The sequence below is a fragment of the Balaenoptera musculus genome, chromosome 16 (assembly GCF_009873245.2).
Source record: "Balaenoptera musculus isolate JJ_BM4_2016_0621 chromosome 16, mBalMus1.pri.v3, whole genome shotgun sequence".
NCBI classification, from domain to species: Eukaryota; Metazoa; Chordata; class Mammalia; order Artiodactyla; family Balaenopteridae; genus Balaenoptera; species Balaenoptera musculus.
Window position 1 is genome coordinate 26,805,303 of NC_045800.1, and position 26,372 is coordinate 26,831,674.

The 26,372-nt window shown below is 49.2% G+C and overlaps 2 protein-coding genes and 1 pseudogene across 6 annotated transcripts; 2 read left to right on the plus strand and 1 right to left on the minus strand.

Moving 5' to 3' along the window:
• The first annotated feature begins 207 nt into the window (after window positions 1–207).
• PITX3 (paired like homeodomain 3) lies at window positions 208–11,306 on the plus strand. 5 transcript variants are annotated; one of them, XM_036827713.1, is made up of 6 exons: window positions 353–441; window positions 1,964–2,083; window positions 8,123–8,286; window positions 9,325–9,454; window positions 9,626–9,828; window positions 10,386–11,306. In XM_036827713.1, exons 4-6 carry the CDS (start codon window positions 9,337–9,339, stop codon window positions 10,971–10,973), a joined length of 909 nt encoding a protein of 302 aa, XP_036683608.1. In that variant the 5' UTR covers window positions 353–441; window positions 1,964–2,083; window positions 8,123–8,286; window positions 9,325–9,336; the 3' UTR covers window positions 10,974–11,306. The 5 variants fall into 5 exon arrangements, with proteins under 5 accessions (XP_036683606.1, XP_036683607.1, XP_036683609.1 ...); XM_036827714.1 differs by lacking the exon at window positions 8,123–8,286 and having other exon boundaries at window positions 261–441; XM_036827715.1 differs by lacking the exon at window positions 1,964–2,083 and having other exon boundaries at window positions 358–441.
• Window positions 11,307–11,894: 588 nt separating this feature from the next.
• On the minus strand, window positions 11,895–15,060 carry ELOVL3 (ELOVL fatty acid elongase 3). The gene is made up of 4 exons (XM_036827716.1): window positions 14,762–15,060; window positions 13,677–13,808; window positions 12,891–12,907; window positions 11,895–12,634 (listed from the first exon to the last, which is right to left on the minus strand). Exons 1-4 carry the CDS (start codon window positions 14,860–14,862, stop codon window positions 12,207–12,209), a joined length of 678 nt encoding a protein of 225 aa, XP_036683611.1. The 5' UTR covers window positions 14,863–15,060; the 3' UTR covers window positions 11,895–12,206.
• Window positions 15,061–16,082: 1,022 nt separating this feature from the next.
• LOC118882918 lies at window positions 16,083–19,549 on the plus strand (annotated as a pseudogene).
• The last annotated feature ends 6,823 nt before the right edge of the window (window positions 19,550–26,372 follow it).

The following is a 26,372-nucleotide window of genomic DNA, read 5'->3' on the forward strand; positions in this document are numbered from 1 at the left end:
CGGCAGCGCCGTTTCAGCCACGTGGGGAGGGGCGTGGCCCAGTTGCTGAGGAGCACCTCCGATTGGCTAGGGGGCGGGGTTCCTGGCGGTGCGCCGGCCGGACCACCCCCCTGAAGGCGGGGCCAGAAAATTCACAGCTGGAAAGGGTGGAGCCCCGGTAGCGCAGCTGGAAGGGGGCGGGGCCCGACGCGCGAGGCTCGCAGCGGCGGGCTGGGGGCGCCCTGGGCTGCCATAAAGTGAATGGGCGCCAGCGGGGGGTGGCAGTCCGCGGCGAGGCTTACTCTCTCCCAGCGAGTCCGGGAGCGCCGGAGCGGAGCGGCGGCCCGGGCGCAGGGGGGCGGCCCCCACCCCGGCCGGGTGCCCGGCCTCTGGCCCCTGCTTGCCCTCCAGACTGCGGCCGCCGCCGCCGCTGCCGGGAGTCTGCCTGCTGCGGGACTCACTGTGAGTGCTTGACCATGCGGGGGACAGGGGCTCACGGGGCCGAGGGGCCATGGCCGGACTTCGGGATCCCTAAAACGGGACCTAGGGCTGCTGAACTGGAGAACGGTTCCTGGGGAACGGGTCGAGACAGGGAGGGCGAACTGCAGACCTGGGGCCAGGACTTAGAAAAAGGGAAACTTAGCGCCAGGACTCGGGGGACAGAGAAGGCGAAGACTCGAGGGATCCGAAGAGAAGTCGGAGACATGAGGTCAGGACAGGGGCTTCGCGAAGCAGGGAGTCGAGTCGGGAAACCATTACCAGAAAGCGCCCTGGAATCCGGGGGCGCGGGGCCGACAGCCAAGGAGCCAAAGGGGTTGGCGAGGCCCTGGCCAGCGGGGGCAGCTGGCGGCGGGCGCCCAGCAAGGCGGCAGTTGGCAATGCCCAACACCCCTCGGCTGGGTCTCAGACTCCAGGGACCGGGAGCAGGGGTGCGTTAGTCGCACAAGCTTCTCTCTTCCCAGCTGCTTTGCAGTTGGGATAGGAACGGTGTTGTGAGAACCCGACAGCGACCGGGTCAGATGGCCGCTGTGTGGGCTGCAAGGCCGAGGCTGGGTAGTCCGAGTGACCAGGCGGCGGGTCTGGTGTGCCTGCTTGGGGTGTCAGGGCCCTGATGGGTCCCGACCTGGGGCAGCCACGGAATTGGACGGAATGTTCGCGGCGCGCGGGGCTCAGGGCTGACAGAATGTCCGGCGCAGCGAGGTTGGTCTCTCCGGAGCAGGCGCTGTGTCGGGCAGTGGTGGACAGAATGTCCCTGGCCGAGTGGCATGTCCATTTACCCCGCAGCGCCTGCCCAGCTGCTGCGTGTACGGTGGTGTTTGCTGTGGTGGGTTGCCTGGAATCGCAGCTCACACTTTTCAAACTTGTCTCTGCTCCTAGGGGCTGCGGGACAGGGAGCAGGGAGTGAGAGTAAAGGCTGAAGCCTGGCCTTGGGTTGGAGTGGCCCGGGAGACATTCCCTCTCTAACCCAGACTAGATGCGATCTGAGCATCACCCCGGACTTCCAGAATCCAAATTTGTGGAGAGAGAGCCAATGGTGGGACTGCTCGTGGGAACCAAGACCAGGAAAGGAAGGAATGAACCACAAAGGGCAATGGGAGGGCAAAGAAGAGCCTAGCACAAGCCCCTGACAGCTTTAGTTCCCTCACAAACTCAGAGTCAACCCCTAATTCCAATACAGCTGACCAGGCACCCCCCAGACTCTGCCTGGGTTTCAGCAGGCTAAAGTCTCCTTCCCCACAGTGGGCAGAAGCCCAGGCCCAAAGAGAAAACTGCAGCCCTTTAGCAAAGCAAACCCTGTGGTCTTGTTTCCCTTTTTGCTTCCTCAGTCCCACCAATCCCCACACCACTCTGGTGGCTGAGAGGAGGTAGGAAGGAGACACAGAATCCAGACGCTGGGATCCAACATGGGACTTTATTGCTCTCCATCTCTGGTTGGGAAGGATGTCTCAGCCCTACCCAACTACCCTGTTTGCTTTTCCTACAGCTGGGAGAGGGCCCTGATTTCTTTGGACCCGTACAATGACTGCCCATCCTGACTCCAACTCTTTAACCAGAGCCCAGTTAAGCTGAAGGGAACAGAGTAGAGAGAACTCTCCCAGTCTATGTAAGTAAGCAAAACAGCCCATTTGGTGACTGAGTTTCATGGGGACAAGTGCAGGGTAATATGTCTAGCAATGAGTAATCTAAACAAGTGGGTTTCAACCTTTCTCACCCTCCGACCATGAACGACATATAATACGTCCTCCCCACACTCCCACCTCCACCCCTTAATTTTAAATTCACTTATCACCAGCTAGGACATTGTTTTCCAAACTCTTTTGTCCCTCTCCCCTTTTTGATAAATATAGAGTCATATCCCAGTTACCCCCATCACATTCTGATACCCTTTTCAAGGGGCTTGTGCTCCCATTGCCTTTGAAAACCACTGAAATTATGGGTGAAATGAAAGGCCGAGTCAGGAAAGGAATAGGGAAGGCATTACCTGAAGACTGTAGCCCTAAGTTCTACTTTTGCCAAAAAGGCCAAAAAGCAATGGCATTATAATAAAGATGACTAGAAACAAAAGGCAGACCTCCTGCCCCTGCATAAAGCCATATAGCTGAGTGCATGCCTGGTCACTGGCTCTTAGGGAGAATGTCATGGACCCAGCAAAGGGTCAGAGAATGGTGGCAGAAGGGGGAGCCAGGGGCTGCTGGAGAGAGCAAACTTGAAGGTTTAGGCCTCTGGAAAGTGAGATAGGATGGAAATTCACAAAATAAGGAAAGGCCTAGATAAGCAGATTTGTTTGCTCCCCAAATCCTGAAACCAGAGATGAGGGGGCCTCTTAGAACTGGAATGATGCAAGCACAGGATGAATAGGAAAATGTTCCTTGGCACACAGTGGGCAGCAAACTTCCAGAGCTCTTTTCCAGAGAGGTGGTAGAGGCAGGAAGTAGAAAAGGAATCCTTAAGGGCTTGGAAGGATCAATGCATGTCAGAGCTACAAATGGTTGCTGGAGTGGAGGGGGCGAGGAGTGGAAAGAGCTCAGTCCCTGGTCTTAGGAGAACTGGATTAGAATCTCTTCAATCTGTGTAACCGTGGACAAATTTGTCTTCTTAGAGGTGAAATAGGGATGGTCATTCCTGCCATTCAAAGTGGTTTTAAGAGTTAAATGATATATTTGAAAGCCCTTTGCAAATGGAGAAGCACTACAGAAATAAGAAACATTATTGCTATGATTATGCCCAAACTGTAGGTCTCCTGTAAGCACAGAATCTTTGTTTGGAAGGGTGGCATCTCAAGCCTTAGATCAGCCTGCTAGCATCTGTGATCCAGTCATGGGAAGATTCTCAATGACAGATGAGACACCCTATCCTAGGCTTCAGATGCCAGCCACTATCCCTCCCCAAGAAGAGTTCTAGGGAGCTCCCCAAATGCTTAGCTCCTCTACCAGACCAAATATCCTGATCTGATCCCTGCCTGCCTCCTGCTCAAGGATGTGAATATGGACCCAGAACCCAGGTCCAGGAAGGGAGGGCCGAGGAGGCAAGCTGGAGCTGAGTTGGGGATGAGCACAAGAGAAAGACACCACCCAAATCTTTTCTTCTCCATTCACCCTAAATGATGCTTCCTAGAGTGTGAGGGAGGGAGATGGCAGCTAACCTGAAGGGTCCACTAGGTCCTGAGCTTTGGGACTATCTAGAGTGTCTATCTAGAGTGTCTAGTCCCTGGTCACTGGCAGGGACCCATGATAAGAGTGATAGGGAAATAAAAGAAAAGGCAGTGGGGTGAGAAAGCTGCTTTCAGAACTCTCTCCACTCCTCTTCCTTCCCTGGGGCCTTCTTTTCACCTCTCATAGTTTCCCCTTTCTTATCTCTCCCCTACCCAATCCATTCTGCTCACCACTGCCAAATAAAGATCCCAAAGACACTGCTTTTATGTCACTCCCTCGCTTGCAAGCCTCCAGTGACTCCCACTGCTGGGAGCAATGCTTCTCAGAGGGGGTGAGGTGGGAGAGGGCAGTATAGGAGTGGGAGTGGCATGACACTGCAGGCTAAACCAAGCCCATCTTCCTGGTGTGGTGATGTCACTTGAAGATGTCTCTTGGAGATTTGGAGAGAAACCATTATTTTTTATATTAAAACAAACATAAGTATGGAATGGAATGCAAAATTTGCTTCAATTTTTAATATAAGGCTGAAGATCTCAAAGAAATTTCATACTGGCGGCCGCTGTTTCAGGTTGTGCCCCTAGTGTCCTGTACTATCTTCTCTCTTACTTAGTCTCAGGGGTGTTTTGGTGGAAAAGCTGGAGATGCTCTAGCCTACACTGTTATCAAGCCTGGACCCCCACCTCTTGCCCCTCATTGGACACCCTCTCAGCCTGACCATTTTTCTCTGATGATCTCCCATTGCCCACACTGAGACCCTGGCCAAGCTAGACTCCCTGCTACCCTCTGAACCTACTGCTCTGTTATTTAGAAGCCTCTGCCTCCCTAATTTCCAGATCAGCCAGGTGCTACATTCTCTGAGCCCCAAAACTTGATACCACCTTACATGGGCTACCGTCTTTCTGATCTTCCACAATCTGAGAATCAGGCCCATGCAGACCACCATTCCATCCTGTGCTCTGTTTGCCTCCCTAGACTGTAGGCTCCTAGAAGTTAGGGTCTGTGCCTTACCATTCTTGGGTATCTGTCTTAGCATCTAATGCTTGTTGAAGGAAAGAAGAAGGGAAGGGGGGAAAGGGTGTGGAGGCCCATTTCTCTGATCCCTGATTTACCCCTTGATAAATCAAGTGCATCAAATCATTGTTGCCTCTACCTGAGTCTTAGGGTTTCCTCTTGGGGCTGTGAGCCTTGTCTGCAGCTGTCTTTATTTGCCCTCATTTGCTCACTGCAGCTCAGCAGACCAGACAGTGTGGGTGCTCGGCATCCCTAATAAACATGAGGCTGTGTGCACTTAAGGGCCTCACTTTAGTTTTAGGTTTATAGGATGGTTCCGTCCTAGTTTAGGGCACTGGTTTACACCTGTTCGCCAACTTGCTGCTTGCTGAGCTGAGCCACAGCATCACAACTCCATCCCCTCTTATCTTCTTTTTCATTCAGCCCATGCAAGAAAAGGTTTTCTCCCATTTCAGTTCCAGGGTGTGCCTCCTGCCTTGGGTATTATTATTGCAACTACTTGGGGGCTCTTTGGCTGTGACCCTGGTCTACCCCTTTGGCTTCAGGACAAAAGTGGGTGCACATGGCTGTTGCCTTCTTGCCATGAGTTGTGTCCCTTGGAAACCATGGCCTCCCCACTATGGCCTCTCTGGTCTGTGACAGTCTCTGCTCTCCACCTTAATTATCTTGGATATTTTGTTCTTGCTGCAGTCCATGACAGCCTCCTGTAATTCCATGCTGTACTTCAGAGTCAGAGGTCACCTGCAGGCCCTCTATTCTCCCTAGGGCTGGGATTGCCACCCTGACACCAGTGGGGCCTGGGCCATGCACCCCCTGCAGGGTGTGTCGGAAAGGCTAGGGTGGGGTCCCCCAAGTCCTCCCCAAGAGCTGGACTCAGCACCACTGTTATCTCAACTCTCTTTGGCCCCTCCTGGTATTTCCTACCAGCATCAACCAAACCTGTGGCTTCCAGACCTACTGCCTGTCCCTGTCCACTGAGTGAGGCGAAGTCCCTGGCCGCAGTCCCAACTCCCCAACTTCCCGACCTCCAGCAGTTTGGGGGAGCTTAATCCTCAGCCAGCCTGTCTCCAGCTCAGACAACAGCTTGGCGCCCCCAGCCTCTGCCTGACTAGCCCACCGGACACGAGTCTGCTAGAGGCCTCTGCCCCCACCCGCTCTCTCTGTTGCCTGCCTGGTATTAGTGTTCCTGCTTTTTCAGCTCCACAGACAGGGCCCTTCTCAGCCACATCCCCTCTTTCTGCTATGACTAACCCAGCCAAGAGCCTGAAGCCTTCATTCTTTCCTCTACCACCAGTCCCTGGTGCCCAAAGTGGCTCCCAGCTTGGGCTACTCTGCCCATTTGGCTGTTTCCTTATTGACTGGACCCTCCTTTATGTTTAGGACAGAGTGCTCACAACACACACTTGCATCCCTCTCTAAAATGCAGCATGCTTCCCTTTATTCAGAGCAACTTTTCACTGGGAGACACAAGATCTAGGGAGGTGAACCACTCAAGCAATGGCAGAGACAAGAATGAGATCTTATTTACCACTCTATCCTGAGTGCCTTACTCAACGCCCAGCTCACAGAAGGTGCCAAACAAACATCATTTCAATGAATGAGGGGGAAAACAACAACAACAATAACAACTTGTATAGAGTTTGACCCCTACCCATTTTTAAAAATAACTTTATTTATGGCTGCGTTGGTTCTTCGTTGCGGCGCGCGGGCTTCTCATTGCAGTGGCTTGTCTTGTTGCGGAGCACGGGCTCGAGGCGCACAGGCTTCAGTAGTTGTGGCACGTGGCCTCAGTAGTTGTGGCACACGGGCTTAGTTGCTCCCCGGCACGTGGGATCTTCCCGGACCAGGGCTCGAACCCGTGTCCCCTGCATTGGCAGGTGGATTCTTAACCACTGCGCCACCAGGGAATCCCCTACCCATTTTAAATGTTATGTTTTATTTTAACCTTGTAACAGTACTGAAGGTAGATAGGGATATAATCTCACTTTTACAGATGAAAAAATATGCCTAGATAGGTAATTTGCCAAGGAAACACAGCTAGTAAGTTGGGGAGCCAGGACGTGAACCCAGATCTTTTGACTCCAAACCTAGTCTCTTTGGGGTATACCAGATTACTTTCCCAGAAGGAGCCTCGTCAGTTTCTGCCCCCCACCACTACCCCATCCTCTTTTTCCAGCATTCTCATACCTTCTCCCCACTCAGCCAAACAGGCTCTCTCCAGCAGCCACTGAGTGTAGACCACTCCCTCCCGTGGCTCCTTTGGCTTCCTCCTCCCCCACAGAGTCCTTAGTTCCTGGGACTGAGAGCTGAGGTTCAAAGGGGCCAGGAAGGGGAAGGGGGAGGATAATGGCTAGCTCCAAAACAGCCGAGGCAGCTGTCCCTGTCACAGAGAGAGGAGACTGTGTGACGGTGTGTCTGTCTGCCTGAATGTGGGAGCGCATGTGTGGGAGAGTGTGTGTTTGTATGCCTCTAGCTCCAAGTCCTAGTGCTTATTTTGTCTGAGTGGGGGCCCGTGTGTGTCTGCATGTGTGTCTGTCTGTCTCTGGGAACACACAGCCTGAACTCCGCTTTCTCAGCCTCGTCTTTTATTCTGGCCCTTATCTCTCCTCACCCTGCCTCCCTCTGCTGAAATAAAGGGTGAAACCAAGACACAGGTATGGAATGCTGGGGGAACGGGAGTTTGGAAAATGGGAAGTCTGGAGGCAAAGCAGACTGGAAGGATGAACGGCAATGGTGGGATTCAGCGTTCCCTACAGGGAAACCCAACTGTCCCTCTTTTCCCAGTTCTGCCTTGCTCCTGTGGGCCTCTGGAGAGGTCAGGGGCATGGTTTGCAATTTTGAGGGCATCTTAGGTATGAAGAGGAGACTTCAGAGCACCCCTTTTTCCAGCTCTCAGTTCTAAGCCTCCCCAGCTACTTGGGAAGAGCTACTAGTCAAGGCTGCTCCAGGTCCCTCCCAATGGCCTCTCTCTTCTATTGGAGCATCATTGGGCAAGCCCTAAGCCTCTGACTCCTGTCTTCAGATCTGGAAGGGGAGGGAAGCAGAGCAGCCCCACCCCTGGCCTGACTTCTCGCCTTCCTTCCCGGGGTTCCATTCAGCCCTGCTTCTCCAACCCTAGGAGAGGGTCCAAGGTCTAGTCCTCTCTGCCTGTGGAAAGAACAGGGACTGTTTCTCAACCTCCTGCCTTGACCTCTGTCCCATCCCCAATCTAGCTTGAGAGGTGGAGAGGTGGGGGGACAGCTGTCACCTCTGAGCTGCTTGAAGGGGGCATTACCATGTGCAAATACAGGCTGCTGCCCATCTGCGCCTCCCTGAGAAAGGCTCCTAATAAATTCAGAGCAGCCAAGTGACACACGTCTCAATCTAGGCTAATCCTCCACATTAATGCCACCTTGCACAGCCTAAATTAAGTCCCTGTTAATGGGGAGGCAGATGGACCCCTCCTACCCAGCTTTTCATCCCTGTTTCTCTGTCCCCAGCCTCCTTTGGTTCTCCTCTGACCAAGAGGCATCTGGAGTCTTGAGCCCCACTAGTGCCCCTTTCCCTTCCCCCCACCAGAGGGGGCCTGGGAGAGCCAGAAGGAAACGGGACTCTGCAGGGGAGACTTGGAGGGGGACCCAGGCAGGCTCCTGGGCAATGTCAGGTAAGGTTTGGCATAGGGAGTAAGGGTAGGAAGGGGGTTTTAAGAAGCCCACATCCACAGCCTGGGGTGGGCCAGCAAGAAGCCGCGCGTGACAGTGGTGACTCGTAGGATGCAGTGTGTGTCTGGGCAGGTATAGAAGCAGAGAGTGATTTTCAAACTTGTTTTTGATCCTGGAAGACTTTCTTCAAATGAAATCTCTCCAGAAAGCATAAACAAAACAGACAAAAGCAGGGCTGCCCTAGTTGAAGTAGACCCGAGTAAGATCAGGCTAGATTTCTATCCCTGAGGTTAGCCCTAAGTTCCAGTCCCTGAGGGGGTTTGTGAGGAGGGCCCCAAAGAACACAGTCTGAAAAAGCAAACAAAGAAAAGCATAGTTGAGGAATCTCCCAGACCTGGTTCAGATCCCAGCTCCACTGCTTACAAGCTCTTTAAGTCTCAGTGTCCTCACCTGAAAAAGGGTGATCATACCTAATATTGATGCATTCTTGTGAGGGGAGAGATAATGAGGTGAAGACACATAGTAAGTACTCATAAATGATAGCAGTCATTCTCCTTATGGGAGACATATTAGGCCTGGTTCAAAATCAAATCTGTCCCACTGGAGAGTGAATAACACAGGTTCAGACTGCGTCTCAAGTGTGACTGGCTGAGAGGCATGTTTGAGTTTAAGGGGATATTGGGCACTCGTGTGAGAGGGAATTTAATTTTTGAGTATGTGGTGTATGGTATGCGGTGTGCAACAGTGTGGTTTTCATTAATTCAATAAATATCTGTTGAACACCAACAGTGCACCAGGCAGGGTTCTAGGTGCCCAACACTGAAGAAATCAAAGTCTAGTGTGTATAACTGTATAAAATCTCTTGAGTATACACCTCCCCCCCCCCTTAGGCTACTGTTTCCCCATTCTATCCTAGGGCACCCTACACAGGGGTAGCTCTATGTCGGTGGCAGAGAACTAGTGGGGAAACACTACTGGGAACCGGATAACCCGGAGATTTTCTTCCCATTAACCAGGTCTGTGTCTTCGCTTCCCTCCAGAGTGCTCCCCACATGGAGTTCGGCCTGCTCAGCGAGGCAGAGGCCCGGAGCCCCGCCCTCTCGCTGTCAGATGCGGGCACCCCCCACCCCCCAATCCCGGAACACGGCTGCAAGGGCCAAGAGCACAGCGGTGAGCGCGCCCCCTTCTGGGGGTGGGGGAAATAACAGCTCCATCCCTAACGAGGGTGGGACCCGGGAGTGTAAGCCCAGGTGGGAGTGAGGGGCCCCGCCGAGGAAGTCCCCGAGCCCGGGAATCCGCACAGGCAAGGACGCGCTGTGACGACCCCACCCCGGCCCCCAGACTCGGAGAAGGCCTCGGTTTCGCTGCCCGGCGGCTCCCCCGAAGACAGCTCGCTGAAGAAGAAGCAGAGGCGGCAGCGCACGCACTTCACCAGCCAGCAGCTGCAGGAGCTGGAGGCGACCTTCCAGAGGAACCGCTACCCCGACATGAGCACGCGGGAAGAGATCGCCGTGTGGACCAACCTCACCGAGGCCCGCGTGCGGGTACGCCGCCCCCCACCCCCAGAGCCGCCACCCTCACTCCATCCCGGGCCTCCCTCTCGCGGGCCGCTCAGCAAGTAGCTTCGGAACCAGCATCCTGCAGTTCTGCCCTGCCTGCCCCATCCTCGGACCCAACAACCGACGTCCCCCGGCCCCGGCCCCTGCCCGCACGGCCTTCTTTCCACCAGCCTCCAATCTCTGCTCTTCCTGCACCCTTTCACTCCAGACGGCGCGCTCCTTCTCCCCTGGCACTGTCTCTGGTTCTCCTCTTCACCTCTCCTAGACCCGATCCTGCTGCCCACCCCCGCAGCCCTGTCGCCCCCGACTCAGTTCTGCGGCAGACTGCTTCTTTCTCAGCCCGCTGACTCCGTGAGCTCTTCCCTCACCCCGACCGGCTGCTCCATCACCCCATTCCCGTTTCTGCGGTGGTTATGCTCCACCACCTCCTCTCGCTTATGCTCCGCCCGGCCCTGGACCCCGCTTGGTCCCCTGTCTGGGCGACCCACCCACCAGCCGCCTGCGGGGGCCGGGCCCTGACAGCCTTTCTCCCACGCCCACAGGTGTGGTTCAAGAACCGGCGCGCCAAGTGGCGAAAGCGCGAGCGCAGCCAGCAGGCGGAGCTGTGCAAGGGCGGCTTCGCGGCGCCGCTCGGGGGGCTGGTGCCGCCCTACGAGGAGGTGTACCCCGGCTACTCGTACGGCAATTGGCCACCCAAGGCGCTGGGCCCGCCGCTCGCCGCCAAGACCTTCCCGTTCGCCTTCAACTCGGTCAACGTGGGGCCTCTGGCTTCGCAGCCAGTCTTCTCGCCACCCAGCTCCATCGCCGCCTCCATGGTCCCCTCGGCCGCGACTGCCCCGGGCACTGTGCCAGGGCCCGGGGCCCTGCAGGGCCTAGGTGGGGGGCCCCCCGGGCTGGCTCCGGCCGCAGTGTCCTCCGGGGCAGTATCCTGCCCTTACGCCTCGGCCGCAGCAGCCGCAGCAGCAGCCGCCTCCTCCCCCTACGTATATCGGGACCCGTGTAACTCGAGTCTGGCCAGCCTGAGGCTCAAGGCCAAACAGCACGCCACTTTCAGCTACCCCGCCGTGCCCGGGCCGCCCCCGGCCGCCAACCTCAGTCCGTGCCAGTACGCAGTGGAACGGCCTGTGTGAATGGCCCCGCCCGCCGATCATCCCTGAGGGCGGGGGCGATAATTTACAGCCTCTACGGACTGGGGTCGTCTTGCCTGGCTTGCCCCCGCCCCGGGGTCTGAGAGGGGTGCTGGGGCAGTCGGGGTTGGGGAGGTGGCCGGCTCAGGAGAGAGCCTTCCCCCTCCCAGGCCTGAGGGGTGGACTGGGCCCTTAGTCCGCGCCCCTGGAACTGAGGCCAGGAACAGGGACCAGTTCCCCGGGGGGCCAACTCACCCTTGGTCCACCCCGCCTTCTCCAGACTCCCCTTCCCCGGTTTTCAAAGATAAAAGAAATAAACGTGCGCGGACTGTCAAAGGCCTGATGATTCAGAGTTGCGGTTGAGCCTTCTCCCCTCATCCTTCCCCATGTCTAAAGGAGAGCTGGGTGTACAGGAAAGAGATAGGGGTCCAGGCTTCTAGGGCTTCAATCCTCCCCAGGCCCCCATCACCAAGATGGGGAAGCCTGGGGATTCCTGGAGCTGAGCGGCGCACGCATGCGTGCGTGCGTGTATGGCTTGGACAAAGCTGGTACTGCAGCGCCACCTCGTGGTCTCATGGAGGATAACTGGAAGGTCTGATCTCGAATGCTTACTTGAAGGTGTCAATTCTGCAGCTTAGGAAGCCTATGACTTTAGAAAAAGTTACTCCACCTTTCTGCACCTGTTTCTCACTGTTCCTATGAGGGGCTTGGGCCTCTAACAGCAATAAACTTCTGGTCTGTAACAGACATTTATTAAGTGCCTACCAGGCCTAGTATTCTTATTGAGTGTCTGTGTGTGACTCTCATCCTTCCACACACCCTCTTAAGCTTCTCACCCACTGCCAGCAGCCCTCCTCCATCACAGCAGTCCCCTTCTTCCTCCAAATCCCCAAACCCCCAAAACCTTGTTGAAATCTTTAATTTAAAAAATAGAGCAAGAAGAAGAAAGATTTCTGGAAATATAGATCACTCAGCCCTGGGGAGCCTCCTCAGTCCCATTCCATCCCAGGGACTGTTTGGCCTTCACATTAAAAACAGAAACATCAAAGTACTGGATCACACCCCCACCCCAGGGGTGACACTTCTTGACTGTCATAACCTCCTGCCACCTTGGGGTACACATCCCGTAGGGAAACCATGCAGAAAAGGCATCCTAATTATTCTCCCAAACCTAAGCTCAGCCCCTAAATGCCCTGGGGAGGAGAGAGCTCGGGGATCCTTCTTTTCTCCAACCCTTCACTGGCTCTTGGTCTTGGCCTTGACCTTGGTAATTACATAGTTTTGGTGGAAGAACTGGACAAAGAGGAGGAAATAGGTTGTATACAAGATGAAGGACCAGAAGAGGTGTTCCTTTGTGGTATGGCATCCCTGTTCCTGTCTCCAGATGTAAGTCAGGATACCGACAGTGGCTCCCATAAACATCTGCAGGATCTGCAGGCTGGTGATGAGCATGGGAAACCACCTGGGGGGCTTTACTTTGGCAGCCTTCAGAGTATAGTAGGTGTACATGATGGCATGTACACCGTAGTTCATGGTCATGAACCAGCCACCTGCAGCCACCTTGTTCTTGTATCCAAAGCTCGTGTACACTAGCACTGTGCTGTGGTGGTACCAGTGCACAAAGATGAGCGGCCGCTTACACAGGATGATGAAGGCCATGTCTCCTGGGAGATGGGGAGTCATAGCTGGCATACCACCCAGTGTTGGGACCACCCTCCGCACTGGACGTGGGGGCATATGGGTAATTGTCAGGGCAGGGAGAGGGGTCTTTGTGGCAGAGAATCTAAGGAGGGGCTTGGGTGAGAAGTGTTGTTAGGACCCAGGGGTGGGGAAGGGACTTTCCATGTGATGGGTAAGGGGGGTGCCCTGAGGAGGGGTGCAGCTGACTGGACACCAGAGAGACAAAGCCTTGCCACTCGCCAAGTTCAATGATCTTGCTGAGGACAAAGAAGCAGGATCAGAATTTGATTATGGGATTATCAGTGAAGATGAAGAAGCATACAGTTTTCTTTAGGCTCCCCCTAACTAGCACAGTCCCCATATAGTCCCATGTCCTCACTGCCCCAAGGATACTGAAATGGGACAGAGGAAAAGGGTATAAGGGTCATTCCCAGGCATCAATCCATGCTTCACCTGGTCAACTTCCACCACCTCCCCACCCTCCATAGGGGATGGGTCACAGCTTCTGAGATCCTGTGGCCAACCTGGTAGAGCCAACCAGTAATCTAGAAGACATGAAGGCTAGGGAAGGACCAGGGAGTGCTGGAGGTTGGGACTGAAAGTTGAGTTAGGGAATAGGGCTCATGGGATGGGAGGAGATGGGTGGCAGGATGGGGGGTGATCAAAGGAGTTTGGGGGGGCAGAATATGGGAAGAAGGGGCTGGGGAAGTTATTGGAAGGTCTTGGGAGAGGGTATTAGATGCAGAGAGTATTAGAGGCTGGGGAAACTGTTGGAAGTACCAAGACTCCAGGAGCACAAGAGGACTCATGAGAGAGAGCAGAGACGGCCAGTTTGGGGACTGGAGAAGGAAAACAGGGGAATATGGGAGGAGGGTGGAACCTGAGGAGAGAAGTTAGAGCTGAGAGAATGGGATAGGGAGAGAGTTAGGGGGCAACTTGGGGAGTTGATACAATTGAGGCTTCTAGAAAGTTTTTAGGGATAGAATGTGGGTCTAGGGTCTATAAGATGGGGGGGGGGTGTCTTACCTGAAGATTGCAAGGCAGAAGGACCAAAGGATGAGAGGTCCCTGCAGGTTGAAGCCCTTCCGTGCCTTCAAGTAGTTCTGTCCCACAAAGATGAGCAGCAGGTAGATCAGAGCTATGGTGAATGAGGTTGCCCTGGCAGGCAGAAGGGAGAGGGGACGGGCTTATGGGTAGGTGCTGGTTAGAGGAATGCCCACTCATATCTCCAGGTGAGTGCTCTGGGTTGGAGTCCTACTTCTGCCACTTACTAGCTGTGTGACATTGGAAAAACTACTTAGTTTTCTGAGCATTAGTATTCCCCTTATTTTGTAAGAGGGGAATACCACTCCTCTCCTGACAGTGTTAATATATATAAAGTACCTAGCACAGGGCAGGGGCTATGTCCAAGGTTTCTGTGATTACTGCTCTCTCAATGGGGTTGGGAGTGGGTGACAGCTGCTGACCCATGCCTAGAAGCAACCCAGGACTGTGGTGTAAGAAGAATGTGGCAACAGCTTCTGCCTGGTTGGTCATGGCAAATTGGCTGGAGCACAAAGTCAACCCACAAACACCTCTAAGGAGCTCTAGGGCAAAGCCCGAGGAAATTTTGGAAGAGTATCTAGATTTTGTCTCCTTCTCCACAGCAGGGATGATGGAGCATTTGAGGAACAAGATGATAACTGTAAAGGGCAGGCTGTCCCCGGGTACCAGCACTATGCACGCATACGCACACATACATGCGGCCACAAAGGATGGAGAGTCATTTATAAGGTGGGTGGGAGTAGGAGTTCAGATCAACTCCATTCTTCAGAGACCAGTTCTCACTACACTCTTTCCTCTTGGTTTCTGTCTCCTCCCACATTCCTCACCCCATCCTCTTATTTCTGCCTTCCTTTCTTCCAGACCTAACCTCTTTGAGGTGCCACACTACCTGCACCTTGGACAACGGGTACATGAAGCCAGTACTGGGGAGCCCGATACCTTTGCTCTTTAGCAAAATCACTGTGGGTATTCTGTGTATCGCCCTCCCCCTCCTCCGCCAATCCCCCCAAATAGCAGTCATCAGAGTTGGGCCCCTGACACGGTTCTTCCCCTTCTCCAGGTCTCACCAGTACTCCTCCAAAACGGGCCTTATGTCCTGGAACAGCTCGAAGTTGTAGGGCTGGAACATCTGCTCTACTTCATCTGAGACATTCATGGCTGTGACCATTTCGTTCTGCAGATGCTGAGGTCGGGAGCTTAGGGAGCTGGACGAGAGTTAGGGGACCGAGGATGGAGCGAACCTTGGGGCAGGACTGACCAGACCCAGAACCCAAGGAACTACGCGGCAAGCCGAAGAGCGTCATATCCAGGCACGTGCGCTGCAGTCCAGCCGGCTTCCACGACCGCCGCCACTGCGATATATAACGCGGAATTGCCAAGCGGCAGGCCTCGGAGGCTCGCGGCCCCCTCCCTGTGCCCGGCCACTATCCAATCTCGACTAAGATACGCCCCTGTCCCACCCCTGGGCTGCAGCCCGCTCTCTGATTGGTCATTCAATGGATGAGGCTCCCCCAGAAGCCTCGCACTACAGTTGGCCTTCGCCACGCCCACCTTCCCATCTTTTTCTCCCCCCCCCACCCCCCACCCCCCACCCCCGCCGACACTTCCACTCCCACCTGCTTGGCTTAGCCATTGTGGCCTTGCTAGTTACCAAGACAGGCCAGGCTTCACCTGGCACTGCCGACTATAACTTTGGCCTCAGTTTGCTTTAATCCTGACCTACCTGGCAGTGAGCAGAGAATGGACGTGTCCTCAGTCTCTGGTGCCAGACATAGGGGTGTCAGTTTCCCACCTCCCCAAGACGCTGGGAAAACCAGGCCTGGGATGAGGCTGGGTCAGGCTGGGGAAGGAGCAGCAAAGAGCCCCTCCCGTAGTCCCACCTGCCTCCCTCAGGTCTGTAGTCGTGGGTGGGAGGGAGATGAATTATAATGAGTTTTATTGTGGAGGTAGTTGATGTTTGTTGAGGCTGTTGTGGTTTCTTTACAGTTTCCTGAATTCCTGAACTGCTCCAGCCTGACACCCAGTAATAACCTGGGGAGGGAATGGGGTCACCCTCTGGGCTTCTAGGATTATTGTCTTCAGGTTTCCTGGAGACCTCCTGGGATTTATAGAAGAGGAGATGCAGTGCATCTCCCAGTGTCCTGCGGTTCTCCCCTAGTCTGTGCTTATCTAATCAAATCTACTTTTTCCTTGCCTGTATACTCAGCCCCAAGCAAATAAATATTTTAAAACTTTTAAGGCCTTACTTATTTCTCTCCTAGTCTTTATGAAAGTGAGGGGGAAATACAAGGCTTGAAGGCAGTTTGAGATAAGATGGAGATTTGCAAAACAAATGCTAAGATAATTAAATATAAAATATTTAAAACCATGAAGCATCTATAAATGGCTATGTGCAGTAAAGCCCACAGGCTCTGTAGCCAGAGGACCCAGGTAGGAATTTCAGCTCCACTTCTCAGCTACTGTCTGAGCTGAGGATGGAGCGAGAAGTCCTGCCCATGCTATCCAAATGACTCTCAAGTGCATCCCTTTGTCTCTGTTCCTCATCATTTCTCACCTGGTTACTACAGCCACTACCTTAGTCACGATAACTGGTTGTACCACCGCCTTCTCTAATATAGCGCTTTCTATTGCATTAGAATCGAAAAAGAATACCCAAACCTGGCTGATCATAGCATTCCTGAGCCCCAACCCCAGAGCCTCTGACCCAGTACGTGGTCTCGGACCATACTTTGAAAACCACCACTTTCTGTCCTCTCAGCCAAAAGAGGGTTCTCAAACGTAAATTGGATCAAGCTGCTTTCCTGCTTGAAAACTTACTGGCTCTCGATTGCTTCACACATAGCCTGACACTCAGAAGATGATCAGCACATGTTTGATGGATCAATGAACAAATGAAAGAATGAACATTGCAAGAATAATACCACCTAGGGACTTCCCTGGCAATCCAGTGGTTAAGACTCCATGCTCGTAATGCAAGGGGCACAGGTTTGATCCCTGGCTGGGGAACTAAGATCCTGCATGCTGCACAGTACAGCCAAAAAAATTAAATTAAAAAAATTAAAAACATAGGTGTGGCCACCTGTTGGGATCTTTACTAATTGAAAAAAGAAAAACAAAACAAAACAGCTTAAAAAAAAATAATTCCACCTAGGTGTTACAAGACCGGGATTCAAATGTCAGCTCTACCATTAGTCATGCGATTTTAGGCAAATTACCTAACCTCTCTGAGACTCAGATTCTTCAATAAAATGTAGACAGTCATACTTGCCTGCCTACCTCACAAGGTTGGGGTCAGTATACAAGTCAGATAATATCAATGAAAGGACATTATGGACTAGACACATGGAAATGTCAGGGTGAATCATTTGGGGAGGTTTACAAATGCATGAGTATGTATACACAGTCCTGGGTTTCTCTCAAATAAAGATATTTTACATTGCCTTTCCCTGTGAAGTTGAATGGTGAGGCTTGAGGGAGGGGTGTGTGTAAGAAGGGAAGAAGAAGAAAAACCTCCAGAAATTATTTCCTAGGGGAAACCTTCCCTGACATTTGGACTTGGTCTGCTACCCCTGTTATATATAAATTGCTCTCATAGCATGGCATTTCTTTCGTTCAATGAGAGTTTATAATTATGATTTCTTGATTAATACTTGTTTCCCCTACTAGTCCTTGAGCTCCATAAATGCAAGGAATATGGCTACCTCTCATTAGCTACCAGAAAGGTCTTTCTAAAACATACATTAGATCATGTCATTCTTCTTTAAGAACAAAAAAATCTTCAGGACAAAGTCAGATTCCTGAGGTTAGCCCTGACTCTTCCTTTCTAGCCAATGTCCCACCATCCTTCAGCCCAAGCGTTCCACATTTTAGCTATAATGGAAGAGTTGCAACCCCATAACACAGCACCATATTTTCAGACTTTTCAGCTCCTTTACCTCTCTCCATATTGTTCCCTCTCCCCACACATCATTTTCTCACCTGGACAAATCTTATTGTTCCACCCTAGCTCTGAAGTCACTTACCCTGCAAAAGCCTAATCTTTTTCAGACAGGGTCAACCCTTCTCTTCTTTGTCTTCCACCCACAGGACTTTGCCCAAACAGCCTGCCAGGATTGTGCTTCTACCGAGGGAGTACAGTTAACCATATATTTCCTATACTATCCTGGCTCCCACACCCTATCTCAAAGGGTCGTTTTTGTTAGGTCACTCCCCCTCTGAGGAATGCACACAGCTCTTGGCACAGAGTGGGCAACTCAAAATATGTCTGTTGCTTTGAATTGAGTAGGCACCTAAGAGGAAAAACAAACAATAAACACGTGTATTTAAAAAAAGACTCAACCTCCTTAGTAATTAGGGAAATGCAAATTAAAGACTGTAAGCATAGTATAGTTCCAATTAACAGCCATTAAACCGAGTAAAAATTAAATACCCAGCGCTGGTCCAAGCTTTGGGTAACAGATACATTCACACCTGGCTAGTGGTGAGGTAAACTGCCATAATCCTTCTAGAGGCACACTTAGGTAACACTTAGCAAGAGCCAACTAGTTTGCTTTGACCCAGTCTCTCACCTAGGAATTTAAAACCTGGTGAAATAGAACAAAAGAAAAAAATATCTATGTGTACTAAAATACTTACGTCATTGGGACTTAAAAGAGCTGCAAACAATCCACTAATGAATGCTTAAATTATTAAATACTACATTACATACTAAGATTACAAAACAGCTTGCAGCTACCAGAACATGGAGAAACGTGAAACCATGTTTGGAAAATAACGTGAAAGAAAAACAATATTTAAAACTGTATCTAGCTCGTCCTCCTGCCGCTGCTCTTGGGCCGGGCGGCGCGTGGGGGAGGAGGGCGAAGAGGCCGGGGAGAGGCTGCAGGCGCGGCTTTCCTCGCAGGCTCCTGGGGTTCTGGCACTCCCCAGCGGCCCGGGGCCCATGGCAGCTCAGCGGCCGCGCACCGGGAGGCGAATGCCCCGGGGCTCGGTCCCCGGAGAGCCGCCGTTCCTACCCACCAAGGTGATCCCCATCCCTGCCGGAGTATTTACAGTGGGCACCAATGATCCTCAGATAAAGTAGGATGGGGAAGCACTTGCTAGGAGAGTTGCTATTGATGTCTTTTACATGGATGCCTATGAAGTCAGTAATGCTGAATTTGAGAATTTGTGAACTCAACTGGCTATCTGACAGAGGCTGAGAAGTTTGGTGACTCCTTTGTCTTTGAAGAAATGTTGAGTGAGCAAGTGAAGTCTGATATCCAGCAGGCAGCTGCAGCTGCTCCCTAGTGGTTACCTGTTAAAGGCACTAACTGGAGACACCCAGAAGGGCCCGACTCTACTGCTCTACACGGGCCAGATCATCACGTCTCCTACTGCACGTGGATGGGGAAGCGGTTGCCCATGGAAGCTGAGTGAGAATACAGCTGTCGACGAGGCCTGAAAAATAGACTTTTCCCCTGAGGCAACAAACTGCAGCCGAAAAGCCAACATTATACCAGTTTTTGGCAGGGTGAGTTTCCTGTGACCAACACCGGAGCGGACGGCTTTCCGAGGAACCGCGCCTGTTGACGCCTTTCCTCCCAATGGTTATGGCTTATGCAATATAGTAGGGACGCCTGAGAGTGGACTTCAGACTGGTGGACCGTTCACCATTCTGTTGAAGAAACGATTAACCCAAAAGGCTTTTTCCCCTTCTGGGAAAGACCGGTTGAAGAAAGGTGGATCCTACGTGCGCCATAAATCCTACTGCCTATAGGTGTCGCTGTGCTGCTCGAAGCCAGAACACACCCGACAGCTCCGCTCGGAATCCGAGATTCCGCTGTGCAGCCGACCGCCTGCCCACCACCGGCTAAGAGCCAAGAAGAGCCTTCCCGAATCCGAGAAGTCGTGTGTAACCTGCACACGGCTTCCATCAGAACGCTGAACAATCTCGCGTGAAGAATTCCCGCCCAAGGTGGGTTACATGCCTGCCCAATGGCCAAAGGAACGCCATTGCCAGACCAAATCGCTGACTTGCGTCAGCATGTGTGACTTATCGTGTGGTGTATTTCATGTTTTACCTTTGAGAGGCTTTAAAAGAGGAAGGAAGTGGAGGGCACCCTGAGCTAGGCTTCAGGAGGCCTGCCTTCTCCCCCTGCGGTTAGACCCCAGAGTCCCACACTTGGCCGTCCTGGGCCTCAGTGACCTCATCTGTCCAGTGAGGGGATACACAACATGATTTCTGAGGCTCTCTCCCACTCACAGATTCTCTGAATATATCAGATTCTGTTGTGATTTCATAGTGAGAATTTATGACTGATTATTTTTTACCTATTTTTTTCCATGTGTGAACCTTGGGTGATACTAACCATGTACAATAACTGTTCTCTTATGTATTATTTTCAGAAAAGGATGGGGGTGGTGGTGGTGATGAGTCTTTATATTCATACTGCATTTCTTTTTGTCAAGGAAATCAGTGTCTTTTACATTGTTATGATGATTCCCACTTGGGTCAGTGATGGTATGCTCAAGTTCAGCAATCTGAACACACAGGAATGTCTGCGGGGTGACTCTACTGTGCTTTATCCTTTAACATTAAATGCCTGTGGTTCAGGGGGGCAGTTACAAGCCCCATTTCCCCCATCCCCAAAGCCTTTGGTGAATGTGAAACGTGTGCTACACGGAGAAACCTGTTTAATTCCAGATGTAGGAGAAAAGTAACAAGAACCTTGAATTAACTGTTTTCAAGGTACCCAATGTTTTGTAATAGGGAAGCAGGAAATCTTATTGGCTGTGGAGTATCAGATGCTTTGGATCATGCACTATGTCAAATAAACTGGTATCTACTAAATAAGAAAAAAAAATTTTAAAAAAGAACTATCTATCCTATTACTTCAGTTATCTAAAAATGATGATGTGGGCTTCCCTGGTGGCGCAGTGGTTGAGAATCTGCCTGCCAATGCAAGGGACACGGGTTCCAGCCCTGGTCTGGGAAGATCCCACATGCCGCGGAGCAACTGGGCCCGTGAGCCACAACTACTGAGCCTGAGCGTCTGGAGCCTCTGCTCCGCAACAAGAGAGGCCGCGATAGTGAGAGGCCCGCGCACCGCGATGAAGAGTGGCCCCCACTCGCCGCAACTGGAGAAAGCCCTCACACAGAAACGAAGACCCAACACAGCCAAAAATAAAAATAATAAATAAAATAATAAATTAAAAAATTAAAAAATAAATAAATAAAAATGATGATGTCCTTAAAGATTGAAGTCAAAAAGAAACACTAAAATATGAAATCATTTGATGGGATGGGTGAGATTATAGGAAAGAATTAGAAGCATTTAAGGTTTTTTTTCATGATATTTAAAAATTGATCTCATAACATTTTTTAATGCTATGCACCCAGGGAATTATGCTTTTAATATAGGAAGTGATCAGATATAATGTTAAGTAAAAAAAATGTATTATATAGAATGTACGTGTAATATGGTCTCAAATTTGTAGAAGAAATGTAGATGGAAAGAATATTTGCAAACTTTTTGTAGAGAAAAAATATTGAAGAAAACTATGTTGAGAACCAGTATTGGAAGGAAACATACCAAAATGCTAATAGAGTTTGTCTGAATAGTGAAATAATGGGTGACTTTTATATTATTTTTATAATCAGTAAATGTTCAAAACTAAAATGAATGTATTGAAATTCCTTGGATTTCAGTCCTTGCCATGTGTTCTGTCACTAATTGGCTTCTCTGCTTCTACCTTCCCTACCCTAAGGTCCTGCATGTCCCTATCAGATTCATCTCCTTTCCCCAGTATTTTTACTGACTTGGTTTGGCTTCTAGATTTCTGCTGTGCCTTTACTGCTGCTTCTTCTCATACTTCCCACCTCTTTAATGATGTTGTTTCTTTCTTTCTTTTTTTAAAAATATTTATTTATTTATTTGGCTGTGCTGGGTCTTAGTTGCAGCATGCAGGTTCTTCGTTGCGGTATGCGGGATCTTTTAGTTGTGGCATGCGGGATCTTTTAGTGGCGGTATGCAAGATCTAGGTCCCTGACCAGGGATCAAACCCATGCCCCCTGCATTGGGAGCACGGAGTCTTAACCACTAGACCACCAGGGAAGTCCCAATGCTGTTGTTTCTTAAAGTCCTGTCCCATCTCTTTCTCTCTCACTCTATACTCTCCTTCCTGGCTATCTAATTCCCTCTTAGGGCTTTACCTGTTACTTCTATTTGGATGACCCCACGTTACTTACCTTCTATATTGACCTGTCTTCTCTATTCTTGCTCACATTTGCAGCTGCCCATTGGACTTCTCCACTTGGTGACTTGAGTTACAGACAGCTCACACTCAGGTGTAGAAACCCAGCTCATCTTTTTCCCAGACCTGCCTGTTCATTTTGCTGACTTATTTCCATTAAAATCACCACCGGGCTCTAGGTTCCTAGGCAGGATTGGCTACATAATTTACAGGGCTCGGTGCAAAATAAAAATGTCAAGCCCCTTGTTCAAAAATTATTAAGAATGTCAAGATGGCGGCAGCAGAACCTCAACCAAATGCAGGGCGCTTCTAAGTGCAGGGCCCTGTGTGGCTGCACAGGTTGCACACCTAGGCTTAAATCTAGGGGTCATCTTGGACTCCTCTCTCTCCTCTATTTTTATTTTTAATTTTTTTATCATTTAAAATTTATTTATTTGTTTATAGAGCAGGTTCTTATTACTTATCTATTTTATACATACTAGCGTATATATGTCAATCCCAATCTCCCAATTCATCTCACCACCCCCCCCACCCCCACCCCCAGCCACTTTCCCCCCTTGGTGTCCATACGTTTGTTCTCTACATCTGTGTCTCTATTTCTGCCCTGCAAACCGGTTCATCTGTACCATTTTTCTAGGTTCCACATATATACATTAATATATGATATTTGTTTTTCTCTTTCTGACTTACTTCACTCTGTATGACACTCTCTAGATCCATCCACGTCGCTACGAATGACCCAATTTCATTCCTTTTTATGGCTGAGTAATACTGCATTTTATATATGTACCACATCTTCTTTATCCATTCATCTGTCAATGGGCATTTAGGTTGCTTCTGTGACCTGGACATTGTAAATAGTGCTGCAATGAACTTTGGGGTGCATGTGTCTTTTTTTTTTTAACATCTTTATTGGAGTATAATTGCTTTACAATGGTGTGTTAGTTTCTGCTTTATAACAAAGTGAATCAGCTATACATATACATATATCCCCATATCTCCTCCCTCTTGCATCTCCCTCCCTCCCTCTCTATCCCACCCCTCTAAGTGGTCACAAAGCACTGAGCTGATCTCCCTGTGCTATGTGGCTGCTTCCCACTAGCTATCTATTTTACATTTGGTAGTGTACATATGTCCATGCAACTCTCTCACTTCGTCCCAGCTTACCCTTCTCCCTCCCCGTGTCCTCAAGTCCATTCTCTACATCTGCGTCTTTATTCCTGTCCTGCCCCTAGGTTCTTCAGAAACTTTTTTTTTTTTTTAGATGCCATATATATGTGTTAGCATACGGTATTTGTTTTTCTTTTTCTGACTTACTTCACTCTGTATGACAGACTCTAGGTCCATCCACCTCAGTACAAATAGCTCAATTTCGTTTCTTTTTATGGTTGAGTAATATTCCATTGTATATATGTGCCACATCTTTATCCATTCATCTGTCAATGGACACTTAGGTTGCTTCCATATCCTGGCTATTGTAAATAGAGCTGCAATGAACATTGGGGTACATGACTCTTTTTGAATTATGGTTTTCTCAGGGTATATGCCCAGCAGTGGGATTGCTGGGTCATATGGTAATTCTATTTTTAGTTATTTAAGGAACCTCCATATTGTTCTCCATAGTGGCTGTATCAATTTACATTCCCACCAACAGTGCAAGAGGGTTCCCTTTTCTCCACACCCTCTCCAGCATTTGTTGTTTGTAGATTTTCTGATGATGCCCATTCTAACTGGTGTGAGGTGATACCTCATTGCAGTTTTGATTTGCATTTCTCTAATAATTAGTGATGTTGAGCATCTTTTCATGTGCTTCGTGGCTGTCTGTATGTCTTCTTTGGAGAAATGTCTATTTAGGTCTTCTGCCCATTTTTGGATTGGGTTGTTTGTTTTTTTACTATTGAGCTGCATGAGCTGTTTATATATTTTGGAGATTAATCCTTTGTCCGTTGATTTGTTTGCAAATATTTTCTCCCATTCTGAGGGTTGTCTTTTCGTCTTGTTTATGGTTTCCTTTGCTATGCAAAAGCTTTGAAGTTTCATTAAGTCCCATTTGTTTATTTTTGTTTTTATTTCCATTACTCTAGGAGGTGGATCAAAAAAGATCTTGCTGTGATTTATGTCAAAGAGTGTTCTTCCTATGTTTTCCTCTAAGAGTTTTATAGTGTCCGGTCTTACATTTAGGTCTGTAATCCATTTTAAGTTTATTTTTGTGTATGGTGTTAGGGAGTATTCTAATTTCATTCTTTTACATGTAGCTGTCCAGTTTTCCCAGCACCACTTATTGAAGAGCCTGTCTTTTCTCCACTGTATATCCTTGACTCCTTTCTTACAGATTAGTTGACCATAGGTGCGTGGGTTTACCTCTGGGCTTTCTATCCTGTTCCATTGATCTATGTTTCTGTTTTTGTGCCAGTACCATATTGTCTTGATTACTATAGCTTTGTAGTATAGTCTGAAGTCAGGGAGTCTGATTCCTCCAGCTCCGTTTTTTTCCCTCAAGACTGCTTTGGCTATTCGGGGTCTTTTGTGTCTCCATATAAATTTTAAGATTTTTTGTTCTAGTTCCGTAAAAAATGCCATTGGTAATTTGATAGGGAATGCATTGAATCTGTAGATTGCTTTGGGTAGTATAGTCATTTTCACAATATTGATTCTTCCAATCCAAGAACATGGTATATCTCTCCATCTGTTTGTATCATCTTTAATTTCTTTCATCAGTGTCTTATAGTTTTCTGCACACAGGTCTTTTGTCTCCCTAGGTGGGTTTATTCCTAGGTATTTTATTCTTTTTGTTGCAATGTTAAATGAGAGTGTTTCCTTAATTTCTCTTTCAGATTTTTCATCATTAGTGTATAGGAATGCAAGAGATTTCTGTGCATTAATTTTGTATCCTGCAACTTTACCAAATTCATTGATTAGCTCTAGTAGTTTTCTGGTGGCATCTTTAGGATTCTCTTTGTATAGTATCATGTCATCTGCAAACAGTGACAGTTTTACTTCTTCTTTTCCAATTTGTATTCCTTTTATTTCTTTTTCTTCTCTGATTGCCGTGGCTAGGACTTCCAAAACTATGTTGAATTACAGCGGTGAGAGTGGACATCGTTGTCTCGTTCCTGATCTTAGAGGAAATGCTTTCAGTTTTTCACCGTTGAGAATGATGTTTGCTGTGGGTTTGTCGTATATGGCCTTTATTATGTTGAGGTAGGTTCCCTCTATGCCCACTTTCTGGAGAGTTTTTATCATAAGTGGGTGTTGAATTTTGTCAAAAGCTTTTTCTGCATCTATTGAGATGATCATATGGTTTTTATTCTTCGATTTGTTAATATGGTGTATCACATTGATTGATTTGCGTATATTGAAGAATCCTTGCATCCCTGGGATAAGTCCCTCTTGATCATGGTGTATGATCCTTTTAATGTGTTGTTGGATTCTGTTTGCTAGTATTTTGTTGAGGATTTTTGCATCTATATTCATCAGTGATATTGGTCTGTAATTTTCTTTTTTTGTAGTATCTTTGTCTGGTTTTGATATCAGGGTGATGGTGGCCTCATAGAATGAGTTTGGGAGTGTTCCTTTCTCTGCAATTTTTTGGAAGAGTTTGAGAAGGATGGGTGTTAGCTCTTCTCTAAATGTTTGATAGAATTCACCTGTGAAGCCATCTGGTCCTGGACTTCTGTTTGTTGGAAGATTTTTAATCACAGTTTCAATTTCATTACTTGTGATTGCTCTGTTCATATTTTCTGTTTCTTCCTGGTTCAGTCTTGGAAGGTTATACCTTTCTAAGAATTTGTCAATTTCTTCCAGGTTGTCCATTTTATTGGCACAGAGTTGCTTGTTGTAGTCGCTTAGGATGCTTTGTATTTCTTCGGTGTCTGTTGTAACTTCAACTTTTTCATTTCTAATTTTATTGATTTGAGTCCTCTCCCTCTTTTTCTTAATGAGTCTGGCTAATGGTTTATCAATTTTGTTTAACTTCTCAAAGAACCAGCTTTTAGTTTTATTGATCTTTGCTATTGTTTTCTTTGTTTCTATTTCATTTATTTCCGCTCTGATCTTTATGATTTCTTTCCTTCTGCTAACTTTGGGTTTTTTTGTTCTTCTTTCTCTAGTTCCCTTAGATGTAAGGTTAGATTGTTTATTTGAGATTTTTCTTGTTTCTTGAGGTAGGCTTGTATAGCTATAAACTTCCCTCTTAGAACTGCTTTTGATGCATCCCATAGGTTTTGGGTCGTCGTGTTTTCATTGTCATTTGTCTCTAGGTATTTTTTGATTTCCTCTTTGATTTCTTCAGTGATCTCTTGGTTATTTAGTAACGTATTGTTTAGCCTCCATGTGTTTGTGTTTTTTACGTTTTTTTCACTGTAATTGATTTCTAATCTCATAGCATTGTGGTCGGAAAAGATGCTTGATATGATTTCAATTTTCTTAAATTTACTGAGGCTT

Bases quoted from the DNA above. Each gene is read 5' to 3' on its own strand.
- ELOVL3 (XM_036827716.1), bottom strand. From the start codon at position 14,862: ATGGTCACAGCCATGAATGTCTCAGATGAAGTAGAGCAGATGTTCCAG. The intron at 13,809-14,761 runs GTGAGACCTGGA...TCTGCCTGCCAG, and splicing joins CCCGTTTTGGAGGAGTACTG to GGCAACCTCATTCACCATAG.
- PITX3 (XM_036827711.1), top strand. From the start codon at position 241: ATGGGCGCCAGCGGGGGGTGGCAGTCCGCGGCGAGGCTTACTCTCTCC. The intron at 442-9,300 runs GTGAGTGCTTGA...CCCATTAACCAG, and splicing joins TGCCTGCTGCGGGACTCACT to GTCTGTGTCTTCGCTTCCCT. The intron at 9,455-9,625 runs GTGAGCGCGCCC...CCCGGCCCCCAG, and splicing joins CAAGGGCCAAGAGCACAGCG to ACTCGGAGAAGGCCTCGGTT.